The sequence below is a fragment of the Myotis yumanensis genome, unplaced genomic scaffold, assembly GCF_028538775.1.
Source record: "Myotis yumanensis isolate MYYU_CA2020_CCGP unplaced genomic scaffold, mMyoYum1.0.hap1 SCAF_3, whole genome shotgun sequence".
In the NCBI taxonomy this organism is placed as follows: Eukaryota; Metazoa; Chordata; class Mammalia; order Chiroptera; family Vespertilionidae; genus Myotis; species Myotis yumanensis.
Window position 1 is genome coordinate 157,419,243 of NW_027223754.1, and position 21,684 is coordinate 157,440,926.

At 44.9% G+C, this 21,684-nt stretch overlaps 1 protein-coding gene across 2 annotated transcripts; it reads right to left on the bottom strand.

Annotated features, from left to right (window-relative positions):
- Positions 1 to 3,525: 3,525 nt before the first annotated feature.
- On the bottom strand, positions 3,526 to 20,079 carry ATP23 (ATP23 metallopeptidase and ATP synthase assembly factor homolog). Of its 2 annotated transcripts, none has more exons than XM_070409846.1 (6): positions 20,070 to 20,079; positions 17,387 to 17,432; positions 15,900 to 15,981; positions 12,065 to 12,202; positions 8,923 to 9,006; positions 3,526 to 3,980 (listed from the first exon to the last, which is right to left on the bottom strand). In XM_070409846.1, exons 2-6 carry the CDS (start codon positions 17,401 to 17,403, stop codon positions 3,777 to 3,779), a joined length of 525 nt encoding a protein of 174 aa, XP_070265947.1. In that variant the 5' UTR covers positions 17,404 to 17,432; positions 20,070 to 20,079; the 3' UTR covers positions 3,526 to 3,776. The 2 variants fall into 2 exon arrangements, with proteins under 2 accessions (XP_070265947.1, XP_070265945.1); XM_070409844.1 differs by lacking the exon at positions 20,070 to 20,079 and adding an exon at positions 19,845 to 20,062.
- Positions 20,080 to 21,684: the final 1,605 nt, after the last annotated feature.

Here is a 21,684-nt window from a genome sequence, read left to right on the forward strand (position 1 = left end):
CTTTGAAAATCAGATTCTCCCTCTTCCCCAGGGTTTGCTGTTGTTTGGGGGTTGGGGGGGAGGGGAGGGGGGCGGGAGGGATTGTTGTTCATTTGCTATTTGTTGTTGTTTTTGTTTTTTTGGAGATTTTTGTTGTTGTTGTCCCTGTACCAAGGATCTGCCTAAAAGTATAAACTTAAGGTTTTCTTGGGTCTTTTCTGAGCCTGTACCTTTCCCTAGGCATGCATAGCGACTTTCTAATTCCCCTTGTATATGCCATTGTTCTTAATGTTCTAGTCTTTAATGTATGGTTCCCAAAAGGGGGAAAGAGAAAAATTAATAGAAAAAAAAGGGGGGCATCAGCCCTTTAAATACCCTGTAGGTCATTTCAGACAGATGAGAAGCAGTTTGCAAAAATGGGAGGAAGTGTAACAATGCCACCATCTCTCTGTCTGAACCTCTGTGAAAAGAAGCAGCAATGAGCAATCAGAGCAGATCCCAAATATATGGAGGACAGGGTGCTCACCCCTCCTGCCTGGTCCCCACAATCTGTATACAAGCTGTTCTGGGAAAACATGCATAGCTGCCTGCCACAAGGCACACTAGTGAGAGATGAATAACTACTACTGTGCTAACAGCTGAAAACGGCCAAAATTAGCTTCAATTTACCTCCCAACCCTCCCCCTGAAAGTTACAAGCCTTCAATGGACTCTAGAAGTCCAAAATATTTACATTAAACAGATTCTGTAAGTATAATTTTATCTAGGTGGGGAGACAGATTTGTTGCTTACTATTCCACCATCTTCCCAAGAATCTTCAAACCATATTTTAATGTTTAATAAGTTTTTAAACTTGAGTTATCACTTTATAATTTATATTTAATCAAATTTTAACTCCAAAGAAAGAATCCTGCTAACTTCATTATGTTTGAACCTTTAATAAACCACCTATACACACAATGTCTTTCAGTCTGGACATAGGCCAAGAGATGTTTGCTGAGATAGCTAGAAGATGCAGTTACCAGTTAAGAGGGTCAGATTAGCCCTAACCGGTTTGGCTCAGTGGATAGAGCATTGGCCTTCGGACTGAAGGGTCCCAGGTTCGATTCTGGTCAAGGGCTGATCAATGTTTCTAACTCTCTATCCCTCTCCCTTCCTCTCTGTAAAAAAATCAATTAAAAAAATTTTTTTTTAAAAAGAGGGTCAGATTGAAAAAAAGAAAAAAAAGAGGGATAGATAAAAGGACCATGTTTTCTGAATTCAAAACTCAGATCAGGGCTTAACAAAATATTTAAGAATGATTATTTGAAAAATCTTATAAATATATAAAAATTAGCCCTGGCCAAGTGGCTCAGTTGCTTGGAACATCATTCCATACACCAAAAAGGTTGTGGGTTCAATTTCCAGTCAGGGCATATACCTAGGTTGTGGGTTGATCCCCGGTCGGAGTTCATACAGGAGGCAACTGATCAATGTTTCTCTCTCATATCAATGTTTCTCTTTCTCTCTCTCACTCCCTTCTTCTCTCTCTAAAAAGTCAATAAAAAACATATCCACAGGTGAGGATTAAATATATATAAATATGTTTAAATTGCATTGTGAATTTAATGTACTGGCCTTTACTAAAAATAAAGAAAGCCCTGGCAGTGTGACTCAATTGGTGGGGCATCATCCCATTCACGGAAGGGTTGCCAGTTTGATTCTTGTTCAGGCCACATGCCCAGGTTGCAGACTCGATCCCTAGTGGGAGGCACACAGGAGGCAGCCAATCAATGTTACACTCTCGCATGGATGTTTCTCTCTTCTCCCTTCCCCTCTCTCTAAAAATCAATAAACTATTCTCTTTTTTAAATATATTTTTATTGATTTCAGAGAGGAAGAAAGGGGGAGAGAGAGATAGAAACATCAATGATGAGAGAGAATCATTGATCGGCTGCCTCCTGCACATCCCCTACTGGGGACTGAGCCTGCAACCCACATGTGTGCCCTTGACCAGAATTGAACATAGGACCCTTCAGTCCACAGGCCAATGCTCTATCCACTCAGCCAAACCAGCTAGGGCAATAAACTTTTCTTTAAAAAATTAAAAAATCTAATCAAAACTGTCCCCAGAAAACACCCAGCTGGTGTGGCTCAGCAGTTGAGTGACAACCCATGAACCAAGAGGTCACCAGTTCGATTCCTGGTTGTAGGCTCAATCCCCAGTGGGGTGCATACAGGAGGCAGTCGATTAATGTTTCTCTCTCATCAATGTTTCTATCTCTCTATTCCTCTCCCTTCTTTTCTCACTTAAAATTTAAAAAAAAAAAAAGAGCCCTAACCGGTTTGGCTCTGTGGATAGAGCCTCGGCCTGTGGACTGAAAGGTCCCAGGTTCGATTCCGGTCAAGGGCATGTGCCTTGGTTGCAGGCACATCCCCAGGAGGGGGGTGTGCAGGAGGCAGCTGATAGATGTTTCTCTCTCATCGATGTTTCTAACTCTCTATCCCTCTCCCTTCCTCTCTGTAAAAAATCAATAAAACATTTTTAAAAAGACAAAAGAATCAATAAAAACATATTTTAAAAAAACTGTCCCCAGAAAACTGAACCATATAGTCTTCACATACATGTTGAAAGAAGAGCAGAGAGTGGGGTAGGCATTGATCATTGAATGAATTATTTCCAACTTTCATTCATTAAATGTTTTGATCATAACATCTCAACAAATGTCCTATAAATAAAATCAGTACATTTTTCTTTACACTTAAAATGTAAATACCAACAGTGGTCTCCTATCAACATTATACAAGGGTACCACTTCACAGTTTTCTTAATCAAATACTAAAGTAGCCGAAACCGGTTTGGCTCAGTGGATAGAGTGTCGGCCTGCGGACTGAAAGGTCCCGGGTTTGATTCTGGTCAAGGGCATGTACCTGGGTTGCGGGCACATCCCCAGTGGGAGATGTGCAGGAGGCAGCTGATCGATGTTTCTCTCTCATCAATGTTTCTGGCTCTCTATCTCTCTCCCTTCCTCTCCGTAAAAAATCAATAAAATATATTTTTTTAAAAAACCCAAATATTAAAGTAATCATCTGTATATATAAAAGCCTAAGCGACCGGCCAACTGGCTGACCAGTTGGTAGCTATGACACGCACTAACCACCAGGGGGCAGACGCTCAACACAGGAGCAGAAACCACAGGCATGGAAACATGGAACAGACTGATGAATCTCAAAGGGAAGAGGGGAGGGAGGAGGGTGGAAAGAGATTAACCAAATCTCTTATATGCATACTAGAGGCCCCATGCACGTGCACTGGTGGGGTCCCTCAGCCTGGCCTGCGGGGATCGGGCCAAAACCCGCCCAGTGCATGGATTCATGCACCAGTGGGGTCCCTTGGCCTGATCTGCAGAGATCAGGCCCAAACCAGCTCTCTGACATCTCCCGAGGGTTCCTGGATTGCAAGAGGGCGCAAGCCAGGCCAAGGGACCCCACCGGCGCACGAATCCGTGCACTGGGCCTCTAGTATGTAATAAAAATAAAATCACAAAAATCAAAAACACAAGTACAATGCAGAAAATACAAAAATGTAATTGATTTGCCTTATTCACCAAATGGTTAGCTATACAGATATAATTTTGCCTTGAAGTTTAAGGCAGTTTCATTTTTCACCAGAGTTACATTTTCTGATAATATACTAGGATCAGCATCTTCTGTCTTATCTGTATTTAATTGATCATTTATGTTTTATACATTTGTGCACCTGAGAACCATATTTTCTTCATGATCACTGAGGCTCTGTAATATCAAATGTCATTGCCTTCATATATTTGAGTAATACCGATGACGGTTTTGAAAGTCTCTGTGAGCATATTTTGCATATGTCTTGTTATGTGGGATCCTTCCAAAAGGTTCATGGTCATTGAAACAAGATTCAAAAACTTCATCAACAGCCTTTTCAGCTACTTCTTTGCTGACATTCCTAACAGCCAGGATAGAAAGAATGGCTCTGTCTCTGACACAAGTCTAAAGAGAAAAAGAAAAAAAAAAGGATGTGGCTTTAGTTTTATATGAAAATTTAATCATGAAATAATAACATTTTATATAATATCTGAACCATAATCAAAACTCATTTTTGCCCTGGCTGATTTGGCTCAGTGGATAGAGCGTCGGCCTGTGGACTGAAGGGTCCTGGGTTCAATTCCGGTCAAGGGCATATGCCTGAGTTGCTGGCTCAATCCCCAGTGGGGGGCATTCAGGAGGCAGCCAATCAATGATTCCCTCTCATCATTGATGTTTCTATCTCTCTTTCTTTCTCCCTTTCTCTCTGAAATAAATAAAAATATTTTTTTAAAAAAACTTATTTTCCTATTATTTCATTCTGTCATTCCAAAAAAGAAATTAGCTCACTCTAAAAATTATTTAGGTATAAGTAAAACCTCTTTCAATTTTCTCATCCTTTCCAATAACATACGCAGATGTCATTCTCTGAAGTTCTTTTTTTTTTTTTAATATATTTTATTGATTTTTTACAGAGAGGAAGGGAGAGGGATAGAGAGTTAGAAACATTGATGAGAGAGAAACATCGATCAGCTGCCTCCTGCACACCCCCTACTGGGGATGTGCCCACAACCAAGGTACATGCCCTTGACCGGAATCGAACCTGGAACCTTTCAGTCCGCAGGCTGATGCTCTATCCACTGAGCCAAACCGGTTACGGCATCTCTGAAGTTCTTGACAGTGTTTGCCAAACAATAACTCCCAATTGGCAAAATCTCAGAAAAGTGGATAAATAAGGTTCTGGTTGGATTTTTAATAAAATTTAAATAAATGTAAAATATACTTTACTTCTGTAACTCTCTTCCTTTGCATTGAGCAATGCTAAGTAACTTATCCTTTGAGAGAAACACTATATCCCCTGCAAGCAATAGAAAGCCACACATATATACACATAGTTTGAAGATGTCTTCATTTTTCAGAGGAAAAACAAATCAAACTTTTTTTGTTTGTTTCTGAGTGTTCTTTGCATGGGTGTTCAAGTTTTCTTTCTAAGAAGATAATTTACCTAATGTTACATTATAATAGACCAGAATTTATCAGTATTCTAAATATTTTAAGAAATATAAGGTCACGCAGCCAGTGTGGCTCAGTGGTTAAGCATCAACCTATGAACCAGGAGGTCATGGTTCAATTCCCAGTCAGGGCACATGCCTGGGTTGCAGGCTTGATCCCCAGTGGTGGGCATGCAGGAAGCAGCCAATCAGTGATTCTCTCTCATCGCTGATGTTTCTATCTCTCCCTCTTCCTTTTCTCTCTGAAATCAATAAAAATACTTTTTTTTTTAATTTAAAAAAGAAAAAAGGAAAGAAAGAAAGATAAGGTCCTACCATTCCAATTCTTGAAGAGCTTTTACTCATTGTATTTCCCCACAGGCCCGAACGAAAACTCAAAAGAATGGCATTTAACATTTTCCTGAAAAATAACCAAACACTGGTTCTGAAGGCTGTGCATCCTGTCAATCACTGATTTTCTCTGCATGTTCCCAGTTTTACTTGGCCTGGCCAGCATGCCCAGCCTGGAGATGCTCACTGATACTGGAATATAAAACAGTGCTTCTCAATCTAAATTACACCAAACACTGATTTTTAAAATAAACCCTAGGCATAAAGAAATAAGAAGGAGAGAAAGATTGGTACAAAGCCACAACCACAATTGCCACAGAGGAAATTTCTCCCCTTCAGGGGGGAAAATGGTGGTAAAAATTTGTCTCCTGGAGACACATGGAGAAACAAGTATAGATCACAATTCAGATTCACTTCTTTGTAGATGTAATAAATTTCTGTTAAAAGTGTGCAAATTTACAATCAGTTACTGTGGTTGATGTTTATGCTTCTTTTTTTAATATATTTTTATTGATTTCAGAGAGGATGGGAGAAGAAGAGAGAGATAGAGACATCAATGATGAGAGAGAATCATTAATCAGTTGCCTCCTGCAAGCCCCACACTGGGGATCAAGCTCACAACTTGGGCATGTGCCCCAACCGGGAATCGAACTGTGACCTCCTGGTTCATAGGCCCATGCTCAACCGCTGAGCCATGCCAGCTGGGCTGATGTTTATGCTTCTTGGGTACAAAAGCAGAACTCCATTCCTTAACACTCTTCTCCCTCAACCAGGCTCCCACTACCTCCCCACAGTTACTTCCTGTTGCTAGTTCTATTCATTTGCTGCTGCTGCTACCCAAGTTTTAAAAAAAAAAAAAAGGGTCGCGGTTTCGCTGGCGACCGTCTTTTGGTTCCGGCCCTGGGTACCGGTCCGGGTGGAGGAGTCTATGGGGCCGAGCGGCACGATGCGGAGACTGCAGGTGGTCCTGGGCCATCTGAACGGCCGGCCCGACTCGGGCTCGAAGCCTGCGCTGCAGGCCGCGCCGTGCTGGGGCGGCCCTCCGCGCGCGTCGCCGGAGGACGTGGTCGTGGTGCACGGGCGGCGCACGGCCATCGGCCGAGGGGGCCGCGGCGGCTTCAAGGTGAGGCCCTGGCTCCGGGCGCGGGTGTGAGATGGCGGCGAGGGGCGAACCGGGGTCCGGCTCCTCCGCTCGGGACCCCTCGGCGCCCCCGCGGGGACAGCTCTGCCTCCCTGGGGTGGGAAAGGGGGGCGGGTAGCGCAGGCCACGGGGTCACCGCGGCCACGCTTCCCGCTGCAGGACACCACCCCCGACGAGCTCCTCTCCGCCGTCTAGACCGCGGTTCTCCAGGACGTCAGGCTGAGCCCGACCCAACTGGGAGACATCTGCGTGGGTGAGCTCGCTACCCAGGCCCTGGGCTCGGCGCTCTTGGCCCTCCCTCCCCGCGGAAGTCCTCCAACACTTCACCACCCCCAGGCACGGGCGGGTGTTTTCCCGGAGAGTTTGTCTTTTTAGGGCTGGACTCCGCCCCCGCCTCCAGGCACTTGCTACGCCATCCAAGTGCCTTCGGCGCATTAAGTGGTAGGAAGCAGGGCTGTCAAGTGACAGACATTCCAACGCCACGACACTGGGCACCGGGGTTTGAGGACATCCTAGGAAACAGAAAACTATAGGGTTCTTACTGACCCCGACATCCAGTCTCTGCTACAACAGAATGGAGGGAGCGCCCCAAACAGTCTAGTCCAGTTCCTCGCTTACAAATGGAGAAACTGAGGCCTGCGAATTTGCAGCAGAGCTTGGGATCTGAATCCAGAGCTGCCTGATCTTGGTCAGCCCTCCCCCGCACCCCCTCCTCCCCGCCCCCACCTCTACTCTTCTAGCCTCTAAACATAACGTCATGTGGCAAGAGCCTTATTAAATACTGTGGGTGCGGAAATCACCGCGCCACCTATGGGGTGACAGCAGGGATTGGCAGAGGACACCTGGGGAGGTGTGCGTTTTCAGAACCCCGTCTCCCTAAGTGACAGAACCAGTTTGTTAGACACCAAGCTTTGCATTGCGTTCTTTCCTTTCCATGACACCTGCCCATTGTGTGCCGATTTGGGAAGGTGGGGTGCACGGGGTGATGGAGCTTGGGACCCTCAGGGACTGTGTCTAGTGTATGACCAGGAAGAGCTGCTATAGAGCTTGCTCCCCCAGCTCTGCACCTTGAAATTTCAGAGCCTCCAGGGAGCCTGCTCAGGGCTTGTGTTTCTGAAGAAAGATCTGGAATGTTCCCTCTCTGGTATTCACACATGTACCTTAGTGCCCCAACCACCACCGGGCACTGAATAAAGGTTTGTTGTCCACAGGAAAAAAAAAAAGGAGAGACTTTTCTTTCAAAGACTCTGGGGCCTGGATCACATGCTTTAACCACATTATCCTCTTCTTCCACCCTTCCTGCTGAGAGCCAGAACACACAGGCCATCCAAATGCAGCCCAAGCTGTATTTACTGGAGGGAGGGCGCAGGGATCCCAGGGCACAGAAGACATGTGGCACAGCAGCTCAGCGCCATATCACTAAGCTGACTCACACAGGCTGAGAGCATAACAGCCTTACCTAAGGCATTACCCTCTCCAAGCAGCAGGCTTCTCCTCTAGCTCCCATTCACAAGGTCACACCTTCTCTGAGTAGTTCACTGGATTTTCCTCCCTCCACCCCAGAGATGAGTAACTCTTCGCTAGAGAACCAAGGGTCTTTCTGTTGTTCCAAGCCTACCCTTTTTTGCATCTACTATCCGGTTGGAACTGCTATCCTGATGCTCATGACCCTCACAAATCGGCCCAGCACGCTCTTCCCACAGAAAGTCTCTCACCAGCCTTTCCCTGAGTGTGGACTCAGAGCCCCTTGGTTGCTATGGGCAGAACTGCTCACATTCATTATCAGTCCATCGGTACCATGCTCCTCTCCCCATGTCCATCTGTGGCGGATAGATGTATGACGTGATAGCGACGCTCTCTAACAGGATGATCTCGCCTCTAATTTTCTTTTGGGGTTTTGTTATTCGTTTTGTTTAGTTTTGTCTACAAAACCCCTCTCAGGTCAGTTTATCATACTCAATCTGTATTAATCCAAAACTTTGCTATGACGTCATACATCCTTCAAAGGCGCACTAATACACAGCCGTAACCTGTGCTGCAGTGAAGTCTCTTCTGAAAGGTATTACTTTTTTGTCTTGAGAATACAGTGGTAGTTTAAAAATGTAAGTCCAGGACTGCTAGGGTAACAGTAAGACAGGCTGTGATTTCACTTCCACTCCTTATCTACCCCATCCACAAGTGTCCCAAGAGCGAGATCATAATAGTTCTTTTCACTATTAAAATCTTTCAGTCAGGCACACAGCTCACCCATAATTATAAAACAGAACTAAATTCCATCTGTTTGGCTTAAATGGTATACAGTTTGTATTCATTTCATGTAAGTAGTTCTTTCAAGTTTCAAATACTAAATGTACTTCCCGTTTCTTTATTCATTATTTCCACTCTTAGCACTCTTAAAGGTAAGTGATTTCATGTTAGTTTTTACCTGATGGTGTTGTTTTAATCCAAAACGTAGCCTGAATATTTCATTCACAAGTGAGCAGTCTCCACTGAGGTTAGCAGCTCGAATCTTCACAAAGACAGAAGGCAAACGAAAAGAAAATAAGTTCCCATGCTCTGTACCTTTATAACAACCAATTTTTTTAACTGTAAAAGAATATATAAAAGTAGCATGCTTTTCTGAGATCAGAGTAACTGCAAGACTTTTTTGAGAGAATTTTTTAAATTCTATTGACTCCAGAAGTTCTTCAGGTAAGAAAGAGAGCAGCTATCCATGAGCTATGTCAGACACTGCCAAAGGCACTGAGCTGGGTGTGCATGACAACCTGAAGTTAGGACACATTTTCTAATTTACTACATTTTTAAAGTAAAAAGCAGCTTTAATAGATGAAAAAAAATCTTGGAACTACCCACATAGATTCTACAGCTAACCTGGCCACATTTTTGCTAATTCATAGCAAACAGAATGACCCACTTCATGTCACTTCACAATAACACGGTCTTATTCCTCTGAAGAGCTCAAGGCACTTACACATTTTAGCCAATAGGCAGTAAGTCTCATAACACCCGAGAGAGACCTATTTAAAAACTCAGGATTCACCAATGAACAAAATAAACTGATGAACAACATAGAAACACAGCAGGGACACATGGAACAGACTGACAGCTGTCAGGAGGAACGGGGCGGGAGGGGGACAGGGGGCACTGGATGAAAGAAGGTGAAGGGATTAGCCAAAGAATATATATGCCTAGCCCACAGACACAGCAACAGTGTGGTGATGGCCAGAGGGAAGGGGGAGCAGAGGATGGGTGGAGGTGGGCATTTGGGGGGGGGGGGGGGGGTGACATCTGTAATAGTGTCAACAATAAAGTTTAAAAAAAACGAAAACTCAGGATTCAGGATTCATTCTACTCTCCAAATAATGAGTTATAATTAGATGCAGTGAGGTTGCTTATTAATTTAAGGGAAAGAGAAAATAATCTGTTATAAAATATAAGCTTGAAATGTATATTAGTTTTTTAACTTCTCAGTACATTGCACTCTGCGATTAATGAAATGCAAGTATGAAATACTTACGTCTCTCTAGGAATATATTTATATTTATATGTATATTTTTTAGAGCAATCCAAAGTGCTTATTGATAAATATCTTTGTATGTTTTACTCTAGAGCGAGAAAGGATCTTTACCTATAGAAAGCAGCACAAAAGCCTATTAGGGACCCTGGTTGGAAACCTGCCTCTTTCACTTACTGAAGTATGGAATCTAAACAAATGCCTCACTTTCCACAGATATTAAATGAGGATAATAGTATCCGCTTCCATGGGCTGTTGTGACAACTACATAAGGATCCACAAACGCTTTCCGTGCCGACAGCGCTCTCGCAAACATGGAGAATGTTCCCAAAACCCGCTGGATTTTCTGTAAAAAGTGGGGCGAGCATAAACCCCACAAAGTAACAATACAAACCAGGCAAGGATTCTCTGTGCACAGGGAAAGCGGCATTACGACAGGAAGCAGAGTGGCTGTGGTGGGCAGACTAAGCTGATTTTCCACAAAAAGGCTAAAACTAAAAAGAAGTTTGTGCTGAAGCTCTAGCCAGTTAGCTCAGTTGGTTAGAGCGTTTGTCCTTATGCACCAAGGTTATGGGTTCAATCCCCAGTCAGGGCACATACAAGAATCAACCAGCCCTAACCGGTTTGGCTCAGTGGATAGAACATCGGCCTGTGGACTGAAAGGTCCCAGGTTCGATTCCAGTCAAGGGCATGTACCTTGGTTGCGGGCACATCCCCAGGAGGGGGTGTGCAGGAGGCAGCTGATCGATGTTTCTCTCTCATCGATGTTTCAAACTCTGTATCCTTCTCCCTTCTTCTCTGTAAAAAATCAATAAAATATATTTTTTTTAAAAAAGGAATCAACCAATAAATGCCTAAATAAGTGGAACAACAAATCAATGTTTCTCTCTCTCTCTTTCTCTCTCTCTTTCTTGGGGCGGGGTGGGGGGCAGGGTAAAGGGGGCCAATGGGGGGAAAAGGGACATATATAATACTTTCAACAAAAAAATTTTTAAATAATAAAATCAATACATTTTAAAAATTTTGTTTAAAGAAGATTGTGCTGAGGCTTGAATGTGTTGAGCCCTACTGAAGATCTAAGAGAACACTGGCTATTAAGAGACGCAAGCACTTTGAACTAGGAGGAGATAAGGAGAGACAGGGCCTACTGATCTAGTTCTAAGCTTCGTATTTTGTTTTATTATGTAACAATAAAATCTTGAGGATATGTTCACTTCAAAAAAAAGAATCCACAAACAGAACAGTGTTTGGCACACAGCCCTCAGTAAATGTAGTAAGGGTAGTTACTACCCTTAATTTTTTTGTTATATAATTTATTCCATAAGAAATAGTCTATTATAAAGTTAATAACTACTATTAGGATTAAAAAGGTTATATTTAATACAATTCTAAAAAAAATACTTAAAATTTCTGTTATGTCTCAAAAATTTGTATTCAATAGTTAGAAACAGAAATAAAAGACTAACATGGAGCTATCACAGTAAGAAAAGGAGTATCCTATAAAATAAAAGCCTAATATGCTAAGTGTTTGGTCGTCCGGTTGGCCGTTCAACCAGTCAAAGCATAATATGCTAATGATATGCTAAGGCCGTTCAAACACTCATTATGGTGTGCACTGACCACCAGGGGGCAGACAGTTGACCAGTCGACCAGTCACTATGATGTGCACTGACCACCAGGGAACAGACGCTCCAAACGGTAGTTTAGCTTGCTGCTGGGGTCCAGCCGATCGGGACTGAGCAAGACGAGCTGGACACGCCCTGGAGCCCTCTCGCAGTCCCTCCCCAGCTGGCCAACCTCCCACGTCCCTCCCCAGCCCCAACCGTGCACTGGTGGGGTCCCTCGGCCTGGCCTGCTCCCTCTCACAATCCAGAACCCCTCGGGGGATGTAGGAGAGTCGGTTTCAGCCTGATCCCTCAGGCCAGGCCCAGGGATCCCTCTGGTGCACGAATTCGTGCACCAGGCCTCTAGTATTTAAATAAAATACTTTAATAAATTGTTCAAACACAGTGCTTTGCAGGGAGAAAAAGATATCGTTTACAATAAAACTCACCTCTGAGCAGGCCAAATGTCTGACATTGGTGAACCAGTCGACATGAGCACGACAATGATCAAACGTATGAATGAGCTCGTGGGTGACCACTCTGTTCATATGGGCCTGATTACGGATATTATTCTGGCACAAAACAATCTAGGAGTCACCAAAATAAGAGAAGTTCAGTTATGTCTAAAATCTACTCTCATTTCATCGATTCCATCCTCTGCCACACATGAGGGGGACTTACCTGCTTGCATTGCCTCCACCCACTTTCTCCACTGACCCCACCACTCTATCCATCAAGGTCCAGACTAACTACATGCTTCATTAAGCCTTCCCGATGACTAACTTCTCCCTCTCTCCTCTCTGGACTATATCAGCACTTAGATTGAGGACACGTATTCACCCACTGTCCTCCTTGGCTGACTGTATCAGTGTGTCTTGGACTCCACAGCATTGTATTTCGAGTGTGGACTGCGGAAGAAGCTGACAGATTCAAACTCTAGCCCCATTCCTTACTAATTGGATGACCGAAGGCAAGTTTCCTACCTTCCTTGTGCCTCAGTTTCCTCAACTATGAAAGGAAATCATTACAGATCTACCTCATAGAATTGTGAGAATTCAATGAGAATATAGGTAAAATGCTTCTGATTGAGGTTCTGAATGAGCAATGAATCAACAATGAATGACCACTACTGTCCCACTCTACTAGAATTTCCAGAAAAAATGCTCAGAAAGACCTTCTGAAAGAAGTGCAAAAAGCCCACGGCACACTGAGCAGGACCCTATAAGAATAATAAAGACATGAGAGATCCTAATAATCATAGTTATCATTCAACATCCATTTATTCAACTGATATTTATGGAGACCTTTTAGTAGATTTATAATCTACTAACAGAGATAGAAATTAATCATTATTTACCAAAATGTTTAAATGCATGCAATGACAGCTGTCATGAAGAAAAACCCAGGTTGGCATGAGTACCTACAATGAGAGAACCTGGCCTGGTCTGGAGGCTGGGGAAGGCTTCTCTGCAGAAGGAATGTTTAAACTGGGATCTAATGGGCGAATGGTAGGTAAATTTGAGGAGAGGGGAAGGGAGCATACCAGAGAGAACACCTAGGCAAAGGGCATGGGGAGGGTGGAAGGAACAGAATGTTTGAGAAGCAGGCTTATGTTTCTGAAGCACAGAGTTTGAGGTGGTGGGCATCAGATAAGGCTGCTGAGGTCAGCAGTGGCCAAATAACTGAATGGCTTGCCTTTATCCTGAGACCAGTGGGAAGTCACTGAAAGGAAATAGTGAAATGGAGGGTGCTTTTGTTTTATTTTGTTTTTATTCCTTTGACTGTAGTTGGAAAAATAAGCAGAAGATGACCAAAACTGATGCAGAGAGACTAGCTGAAGGCTAGTGAAGTATTCTAGGCAAGAGGTAATGGGACCTGAGCTAGGATAGAGGAAGCCAACAATGTTATCTAGGAGGTAAATTAGATAAAATTTGGTGATGGGCCCGGCCGCCGTAGCTCAGTGGTTGAGCATCAGTCTATGAACCAGAGGGTCACAGTTTGATTCCCCATCAGGGCACATGCCCAGATTGCGGGCTCAATCCCCGATGTGGGGCATGAGGGAGGTGGACAATGGGTGATTCTTTCTCATCATTGATGTTTCTGATGTTTCTCTCTCTCTCTCTCTCTTTCTCTCTCTCTCTCTCCCTCCCTCCCTCCCTCTCTCTCTCCCTTCCTCTCTGAAATCAATAAAAATATTTTTTTTAAAAATTTAGTGATGGCCCTAGCTGGTTTGGCTCAGTGGATAGAGAGTCAGCCTGCAGACTGAAGGGTCCCAGATTCGATTCTGGTCAAGGGCACGTGCCCAGGTTGCAGGCCCAATCCCTCAGAGAGATAGAATCATTGATGTTTCTCTCTCTCACACTCTCCCTTCCTCTTTGAAATCAATTTAAAAATGTATTAAAAATTCGGTGATGGATAGAATATGGGAAGGGAATCAGAGGTATCAAGAATGATCCTGAATTTCTGGTTTGTATAATAGGATGGAGGGTGGTACCATTCACTGAAATATGCAAAGCTAAAAGACCAGGTTGGGTGGGTTAGGGGATGGTAAAAATCATCAATCTGGAAAAAAATCATTAATCTGGACTTGGACAGGTCAGATCTGAGGTGCCTTTAAGACAACCAAAAGTGGGTATTAAGTAGGCACTTGGATATACAAATGTGGAGTTCAAAGGAGAGCTCTGACCTAGGAAAATAAATGAGATCCCCTTGGCAGAGTATAGAGTAAAAAAGAAAGACTCTAACACCAAGAATTAAGGGACTTCAACATTGAAGGGCTGACAAAGAAAGGTGAGCTAGCAAAAGAACTACCAGAAGAGTGCTGTACACCGGGCACCATGGGAAGAAAAGTGTTTGGCATGACCTGCTAATGTCAAATGTATGCATACCATATGACCCAGCAATTCCGCTCCGAAATATATACCTTGCAGTAACTTTTTGCACATGTGCACCAGGAGAAAAGTTAAAAAATATTCACAGCAGCATTGCTCAAAATAACAAAGTTGGAAAGAATCAATATTAGATAGGGTAAAGTGTAGTACAGACACACCATGGAATACTATCCAACAGTGAAACTAAATAAACCAAAGGTATACACAGCAACGTGGAAGAATCTCACAATGCTGAACAAAAGAAATGTTGCAGAAGATGATATACTGTATGATTTTATAAAACTACAAAGTATTACCTATAACTCAAAGTATTCCATGAATCAACCTTAAGAGCAGGCAACTAAATAACACATTGTTGGATGTTTAAGCAACTCAGAAAGCAGGGGATGAGTACCACAAGAGTTGGAATAAGGAAGGAGAGATCATGTGATCTAAGAGGGGCACACGGGCTTCCAAAGTCCTGGCCATGCTCTAGCTCTCTCACATCTGGGTGGCAGTTACACAAGTATTCATTCTTTATTATGACCAAAAATGTACATATAGGTTTTTTTCCTGTCAGTATAAATGAGATGCTTCACAATACAATTTTTAATTTAAAAAAAAAAATGTAAGAGGGTGCTCACTGTGTTCAAAACTGCTGAGAAGTAAGATGAAGGTTCAAAATATCCACTCTATTTAATCCTAGGGGGGCAATGAACTTACCAAGACCCAATCTGAGCGCTATAGGTATTGTGATTACTAATTTACAAGTGAGGAGACTGAGAATAAGGCAATAACTTGCCCACGCCCCACAGCGAATGAGGCTTAGATACAATCATTACCCATATTTTACAAATGAGAAATCTCACTCCCCTCATCAAAAATTTTCAAAGGTGTATATCACTTCTCACCATGTAAAGGTGAAACTCTTTAGCTTAGCATTCAAAGCCTCCCACCATATGGCTTTCCTCATTCCAAATCCTATCTCCCCTAATTCCCATGTATTCCTGTCCTCCAGCAAACCAGACGACATGCCATTCCACAAATACACCTGGTTCTTTCCCAACACGCCACCTTGGCTCATGCTTCCCCTGTGTGGGCAACAGTCTTTGTCTTCTTTGCCCTGAAGAGGCTCTATAACCTCTAGCTGCATCAGTGGGCATCGTTCAGTCAATCATGTCACTGCCCCACTGTGGCAACCATGCCCACCTAAGATAGTCTAACCTGCCTCCCTTTGTGTCCTTGCCTGTGGTCATGTCTTATCTCCCCTGTGAAGAGGTGAGCTCCTTAAGAGTAAGGACCATGACTAATTCACTTTTTTGAATCCCACACACAGTCTACCGAACAATCCCCAGCATGGGAAGGTCCTCAGGAGAATTGGGAGGAAAGAAAACAAGTTGGCAAAAATGCCTACCTGAGACACGGACGCATCAAAGCCTCCGCTGACATTCCCATTACAGTCTTCACAGGAAAAGTGTCTTTCTCTATTGACGGCACTAAAAGGCAAGAAGGAATGGGAGACGATGTCCAGAAGCCGTGTGCACGTGGCACAGGGAACTGCCCTGGGCCAGGATGCCCGCATCAAATCCCCTCCCACTGACACATAGGAAGCACCGGGAAAGCAACTTAACACCCTCAGGACTCAGCTTTTTCATCTGTAAAATAAGGATATTACCTCTGACATCTATCCTAATTCAAATCCTATGAACGTTATGATTCCACGGAGCATTTGGTCAACTAATTAAGACCATATTGGAAATATGATGGGGTTCCTGTCCTTGGACCAAAATGGTAAGAAGTGGATCAAAAGTCACTTCCTTTAATACCCTCAAAGTTAAACAACACCTGGACGGTTCCAACATAACCAGCTGAGATCTGTTCTCCATTTAGGAGAATGCTGAGGCTGGCATAGTGGAAAAGCCAGGTTTAGTAATTACTTACAAGAAAGGTTTTAAGTATTGTGATTAATAAATAACCAAGGTGAACGGTAGAGCCAGAGATGTGAAGTTAAAGCAGGTGTGTGAAAAGCATAAGGCTTGTCTGGAGAGAATGCAGCCAATCACTACCATCTACCGTATGGAAAAGGCTTTGTGGCCCTATCAGGGGTGGGCAAACTTTTTGACTCGAGGGCCAAATGGGTTCTTAAACTGGACTGGAGGGCCGGAACAAAAGCATGGATGGAGTGTTTGTGTGAACTAATATAAATTCAAAGTAAACATCATTACATAAAAGGGTACGGTCTTTTTTTTTTTTAGTTTTATTCATTTCAAACGGGCCGGATCTGGCCCGCGGGCCGTAGTTTGCCCACGGCTGCGGCCTAGCCGGTTTGGCTCAGTCAGCAGTGACGGCGAACCTTTTGAGCTCGGCGTGTCAGCATTTTGAAAAACCCTAACTTAACTCTGGTGCCGTGTCACATATAGAAATTTTTTGATATTTGCAACCATAGAAAAACAAAGACTTATATTTTTGATATTTTATATATTTAAATGCCATTTAACAAAGAAAAATCAAACAAAAAAATGAGTTCGCGTGTCACCTCTGACACGCGTGTCATAGGTTCGCCATCACTGGCTTAGTGGATAGAGCGTCTCGTCCGACTGCGGACTGAAGGGTCCTGGGTTCAATCCCAGTCAAGGGCACATGCCCAGGGTTGTAGGCTCAACCCCCAGTAGGGGGCGTGCAGAAGGCAGCCAATCCATGATTCTCTCTCATCATTGATGTTTCTCTCTCTCTCTCTCTCTCCCTTCCTCTCTGAAATCAATAAAAGTATATTTTAAAAAAAGAAGAAGAAAGAAAGAAGAGGCTCTGTGGCCTAAAGTGAAATATAAGTGGTTCCAGTGTTTTGGATTTTTGTTTTCAGCAGGCAGAACATAGAGCAGCACTTCAAAAAGATTTACTTACCAACCAGAGCGTTTCATGGCATCAAGTAGAAGTTTGACATATGGATCTAAAAAGATATTGATTTGATTATGTATGCTAATTGGAATATACAGCCAATTAAATTATCCAAACAGCAGTATAAGATACTATCAAAAAGCAATTCACAAATCTTAATGAAGTTATACTATATTAAAATTGGGTGGTTGTTTTTTTTTTTTAAAGACAGGCTTAAATTAACATAAAAGCAAGTCTCTAATGAAATGAAGCACTGATACAAATACCAAGATGGGTACTACCAAACATCTTAGATAATCTCAAATACGTTTTTAAAGGCCATTTTAGTTAAATGATCAAAGACTGAGGGAATTTGGGGCCATATCCATAGAAGCAAACAGCAGCATAGCATCCAGATTCAGAGAAAGGCAGTAAGTAGCCCCACTGCTGTCTATCGATCCGGTCAGACCACACTGAAGCTCAGGGTCCCAGACTGAGTACCACTCTCCACGGGACCTGCCAGCTGAAGCTCCTCCTTGAGGGAAGGCGATTAGCACAGCACAGGACTATGTTCAGCAAGACGCAAGAAAGGATTTGTGGACTTGGAAAGGAGAAAAAAGACATAACTGGGACCTCAGTAGCTTCAAGTATTTAAAGGGGTACCATGTGGGAATAGATTCAGTTGCTATTTCTTAAGAGGATAGCTCAAGGACCAAGGGGTAGAAGTTAGATGGGGCAAATTTCAACTCAGTATGAGAAAGGATTTTTCCAACAATTAAAGCTTTTGATACAATAGACGAGTAGCCTCAAAAAACAGATAGCTGCCCTGGCCAGTTGCTCAGGGGTCAGAGCATCAGCCTGAGGACTGAAGGGTCACACAATTTGCTTTGAAGAAAAAGAAAACAAAAATCTCGCGTGAGGCTTGGTTTCTCCAGTCACCCCAGCCTCAGGTATAGAATTTCAAAGCTGTAGGTTGAAGCTTTAATACCACCAACAGGTTCTCCCAGTAGCCCTCCCTGTGGAAGGCTGAGGCCTGCTCATTCCCACGGGGGTTCATGTCCAGCACCTCACATCCTATCTCAACTTTTTCCTCCACCGCTTGGCTCTTCCACTGCAAGAATATCTACCCTTTATTCAGCTCCTGATATGCTGGCACTTTACATTCATAAAATCTATTCCTCACAACCCTACAAGAGGTATTTTTAGGCCTCTCCAGCCCCTCCCCTTTCTTCATTGCAGATAGGAATAGCGGGGATCAGAGAGTTAAATCACTCTTCTACACCTAATGGAGAGGGACCAGAATTTGAACCAATGTCTAATCTGCATCCCATGTTCTTTCCACCGTGTTCCACTGAAACATCTTAAAAGCAAGGTCTTTAGTCATCTTGGTGCTTTATTTTCCCACACCAGAACCTAGGAGGTACGCAATACATGCTGTAAATACAATGTCATTATTCTCTCTACTCCCCTTCCTCCACCCACCTCCCTTGATTCCCTATATGCTGGTAACTCGTTGGAAAACCTTGGGGTGGATGGGTTTTTTATTATTGTTGATTTGAGAGAGAAACACAGAGAGAGAGAAACATTGATTTGCTATTCCACTTATTTATGCATTCATTGGTTGTTTCTTGTATGTGCCCAGACCCGGGATCGAACCTCGGCTTTGGTGAATGGGGATGATGCTCAAACCAACTGAGCTACCCAGGCAGAGCCGGGGGGCTGACTTTCGAACTGTGACTGGCCAACTATGCATCAGTAACCTCGCTTTAGGACAAGTACGTTTGAGACTGATTTCTAAGTGTGTCTGAAGTAGGCTTGTCGATGTAAATAAGAACTCTAGTGCAAGGCCCCTGGGAAGACAGGCACTGGTGGGCAGGTAGTGTCCTTACTGAACCCACAGCAGTGGCTCTTAACCGTTTTGGGTCGTGGGAGTCTTGAGGATATAATGAAGCTATAAACTCTCTCTCCAGAAAATGCACTTAGGGGCATGCACACGCGATTTCCCAGCCCATTTCAGGGGTTCCTACACTCGGCAGCCCATCCATGTACGAAGGCTACAGGCTCCTTCCAACGAAGGGCAGGTTTGTAAAACTGTCGTTTTTGCACTGCCAGCAGTAAGTATGCCTTGATGAACGTGGCTCTTCACAACGCCGCTTCACCTTATCAACAATAAAATATATATATAAAAACACTCTGCTTCACCAGACCTGAAGTCCACCTATTGCTGCATAACTTACACAAAATCAGATTGTCTGTCAGACCAGTGAGTGTGACCGAAAAGGGCAAACTCCTAACCCGCTTCCCCATTCATCCACAGGCAGGAAGAGGGCCTCCTTTATAAGGGCCCCCACCGCCGCCCCCATAATGCCCACCCAGCCCGGTCCCTCCGCTGAGCTGCCCAGAACCGGCCCGTGCCGCCCTGGGGCTGACCCGGAGCCCCCGCTCTCGGCACCACCCGCGGCCCCTGCCCCGGGTCGGCTCCTACTGGTCTGCAGCGTCTTCAGGAGCATGAGCTGGCACTTCTGGTCGTCGGCGAGGAAGCGGGCGAGGAAGCCCTGCTGGGGCTGCTCTGGAGCCAGCTGCTCGGGGGAGGCTTGGCCCGCGGCGCCCGGAGCCCCTGCCATGCCATCCGCGGACCCGGCGCCGCTCCCTCCCGCCTCGGCGCCCGGGATGAGGCCCGGAAAGGTGGCCACCCCCGAGCCAAACGCACCGCCAGGGCCCTCCCTCCGCAGGGCGGACAGACAGCGGGGCGGGGCGGGGGCGGGGCGAGGGGAGGGGCCTGGGCGGAGCCCGGGAGGGGGCTGGGCGGGACGCGGGGAGGGGTCCGGGGAGGGGCCTGGGCAGGGGGCGGGGCGATGGGAGGAGGCGGGGAAGGGCCTGGGCGGGGCGGGGCTCGGGGAGGAGGCGGGGAAGGGCCTGGGCAGGGGGCGGGGCGATGGGAGGAGGCGGGGCGGGGCCTGGGCGGGGCGCGGAAGTGGCGTCAGCTTTGCCGGCTGCACCCGTGAAGCTGTAGGTCGAGTCCCCACGAGCGCCGTACCGCAGCCGCCTTCTCGTGGGCGACATTGGCCAGTAGGTCTCCTGCTCCCTCGAAGGTGTCCGCCGTCCTCCCTCTCCCCGTAGTTGCCACCTGCAGACCATTGCAGCCCCTGACCTGCCCCTCCCCTCACGCCCAAAGCCAGATTGAAAGCGGCGTTTTTCAGAAATGTTTGACAGCTGCAATTATAACCACTGGTCACATCAAAAGCCCCAAACTATAGGACCAACTACTTTTGTTCTGCTTCATCTGGGCCCACTGGCCCACTCTACATTCTTTTCTTTTTTTTAATATTTTATTGATTTTTTACAGAGCGGAAGGGAGAGGAATAGTTAGAAACATCGATGAGAGAGAAACATCGATCAGCTGCCTCCTGCACACCCCCTACTGGGTATGTGCCCGCAACCCAGGTACATGCCCTTGACCGGAATCGAACCTGGGACCCTTCAGTCCGCAGGCCAACGCTCCATCCACTGAGCCAAACCGGTCAGGGCGCACTCTACCTTCTTAACTCATACTTCCATCTTGAAGCCCCTTTCCTCAGTCCTTATCCTGGTCCTGGTCAGATCTACCAGCTCCACAGGGCATTCCCTGATACTGTCATCAAAATTAGTCTCTCCTTGCCCTCCCAGGGTGGCTCAGTTGGTCGGAGTGGCATCCAATACACCAAAAGGTTGCGGGTTCGATTCCAGGTCAGGGCATATAGCTAGGCTGTGGATTTGATCGGGGTGCATAGGGGTGGCAACCAATGGATGTTTCTCTCTCTCTTTCCCTTCCACTCCCTCTAAAATCAGTTTTTGAAAAACAAACGTAGCCCTAACCGGTTTGGCTCAGTGGATAGAGCATCGGCCTGCAGATTCAAGGGTCCCAGGTTTGATTCCAATCGAGGGCATGTACCTTAGTTGCGGGCACATACCCAGTGGGGAGTGTGCAGGAGGCAGCTGGTTGATGTTTCTCTCTCATCGATGTTTCTAACTCTCTATCCCTCTCCCTTCCTCTCTGTAAAAAATCGATGAAATATATTTTTTTAAAAAATAAACAAACAAAAAACGTATCTTCAGGTGAGGATTTTTTAAAAGTTAACCTCTCCTTATCTCCCAATATGCAAAATACTTTGTACCTGTTATGGCTTTCATCGCAGCCTATCAGATTTTAATTTACGTGAGTTTCCTTTTCACACTAAATTATTCGGGTCAGCCTTGGTTCGAGCCTTGTCCCCATACGCCAAGGTTGCAGGTTGCGGGTGTGATCCGGGTGGAGGCACATGCAGGAATCAAGGGTGAATGCATGG

Excerpts from the sequence above, each read along its gene's own strand:
- ATP23 (XM_070409844.1), bottom strand. The coding sequence starts at position 19,983 with ATGGCAGGGGCTCCGGGCGCCGCGGGCCAAGCCTCCCCCGAGCAGCTG. Across the intron at positions 15,982-17,386 it reads GCCATGAAACGCTCTGGTTG|TGCCGTCAATAGAGAAAGAC; the intron begins GTAAGTAAATCT and ends CTTGCCTTTTAG. Across the intron at positions 12,203-15,899 it reads TTGATGCGTCCGTGTCTCAG|ATTGTTTTGTGCCAGAATAA; the intron begins GTAGGCATTTTT and ends GGTGACTCCTAG.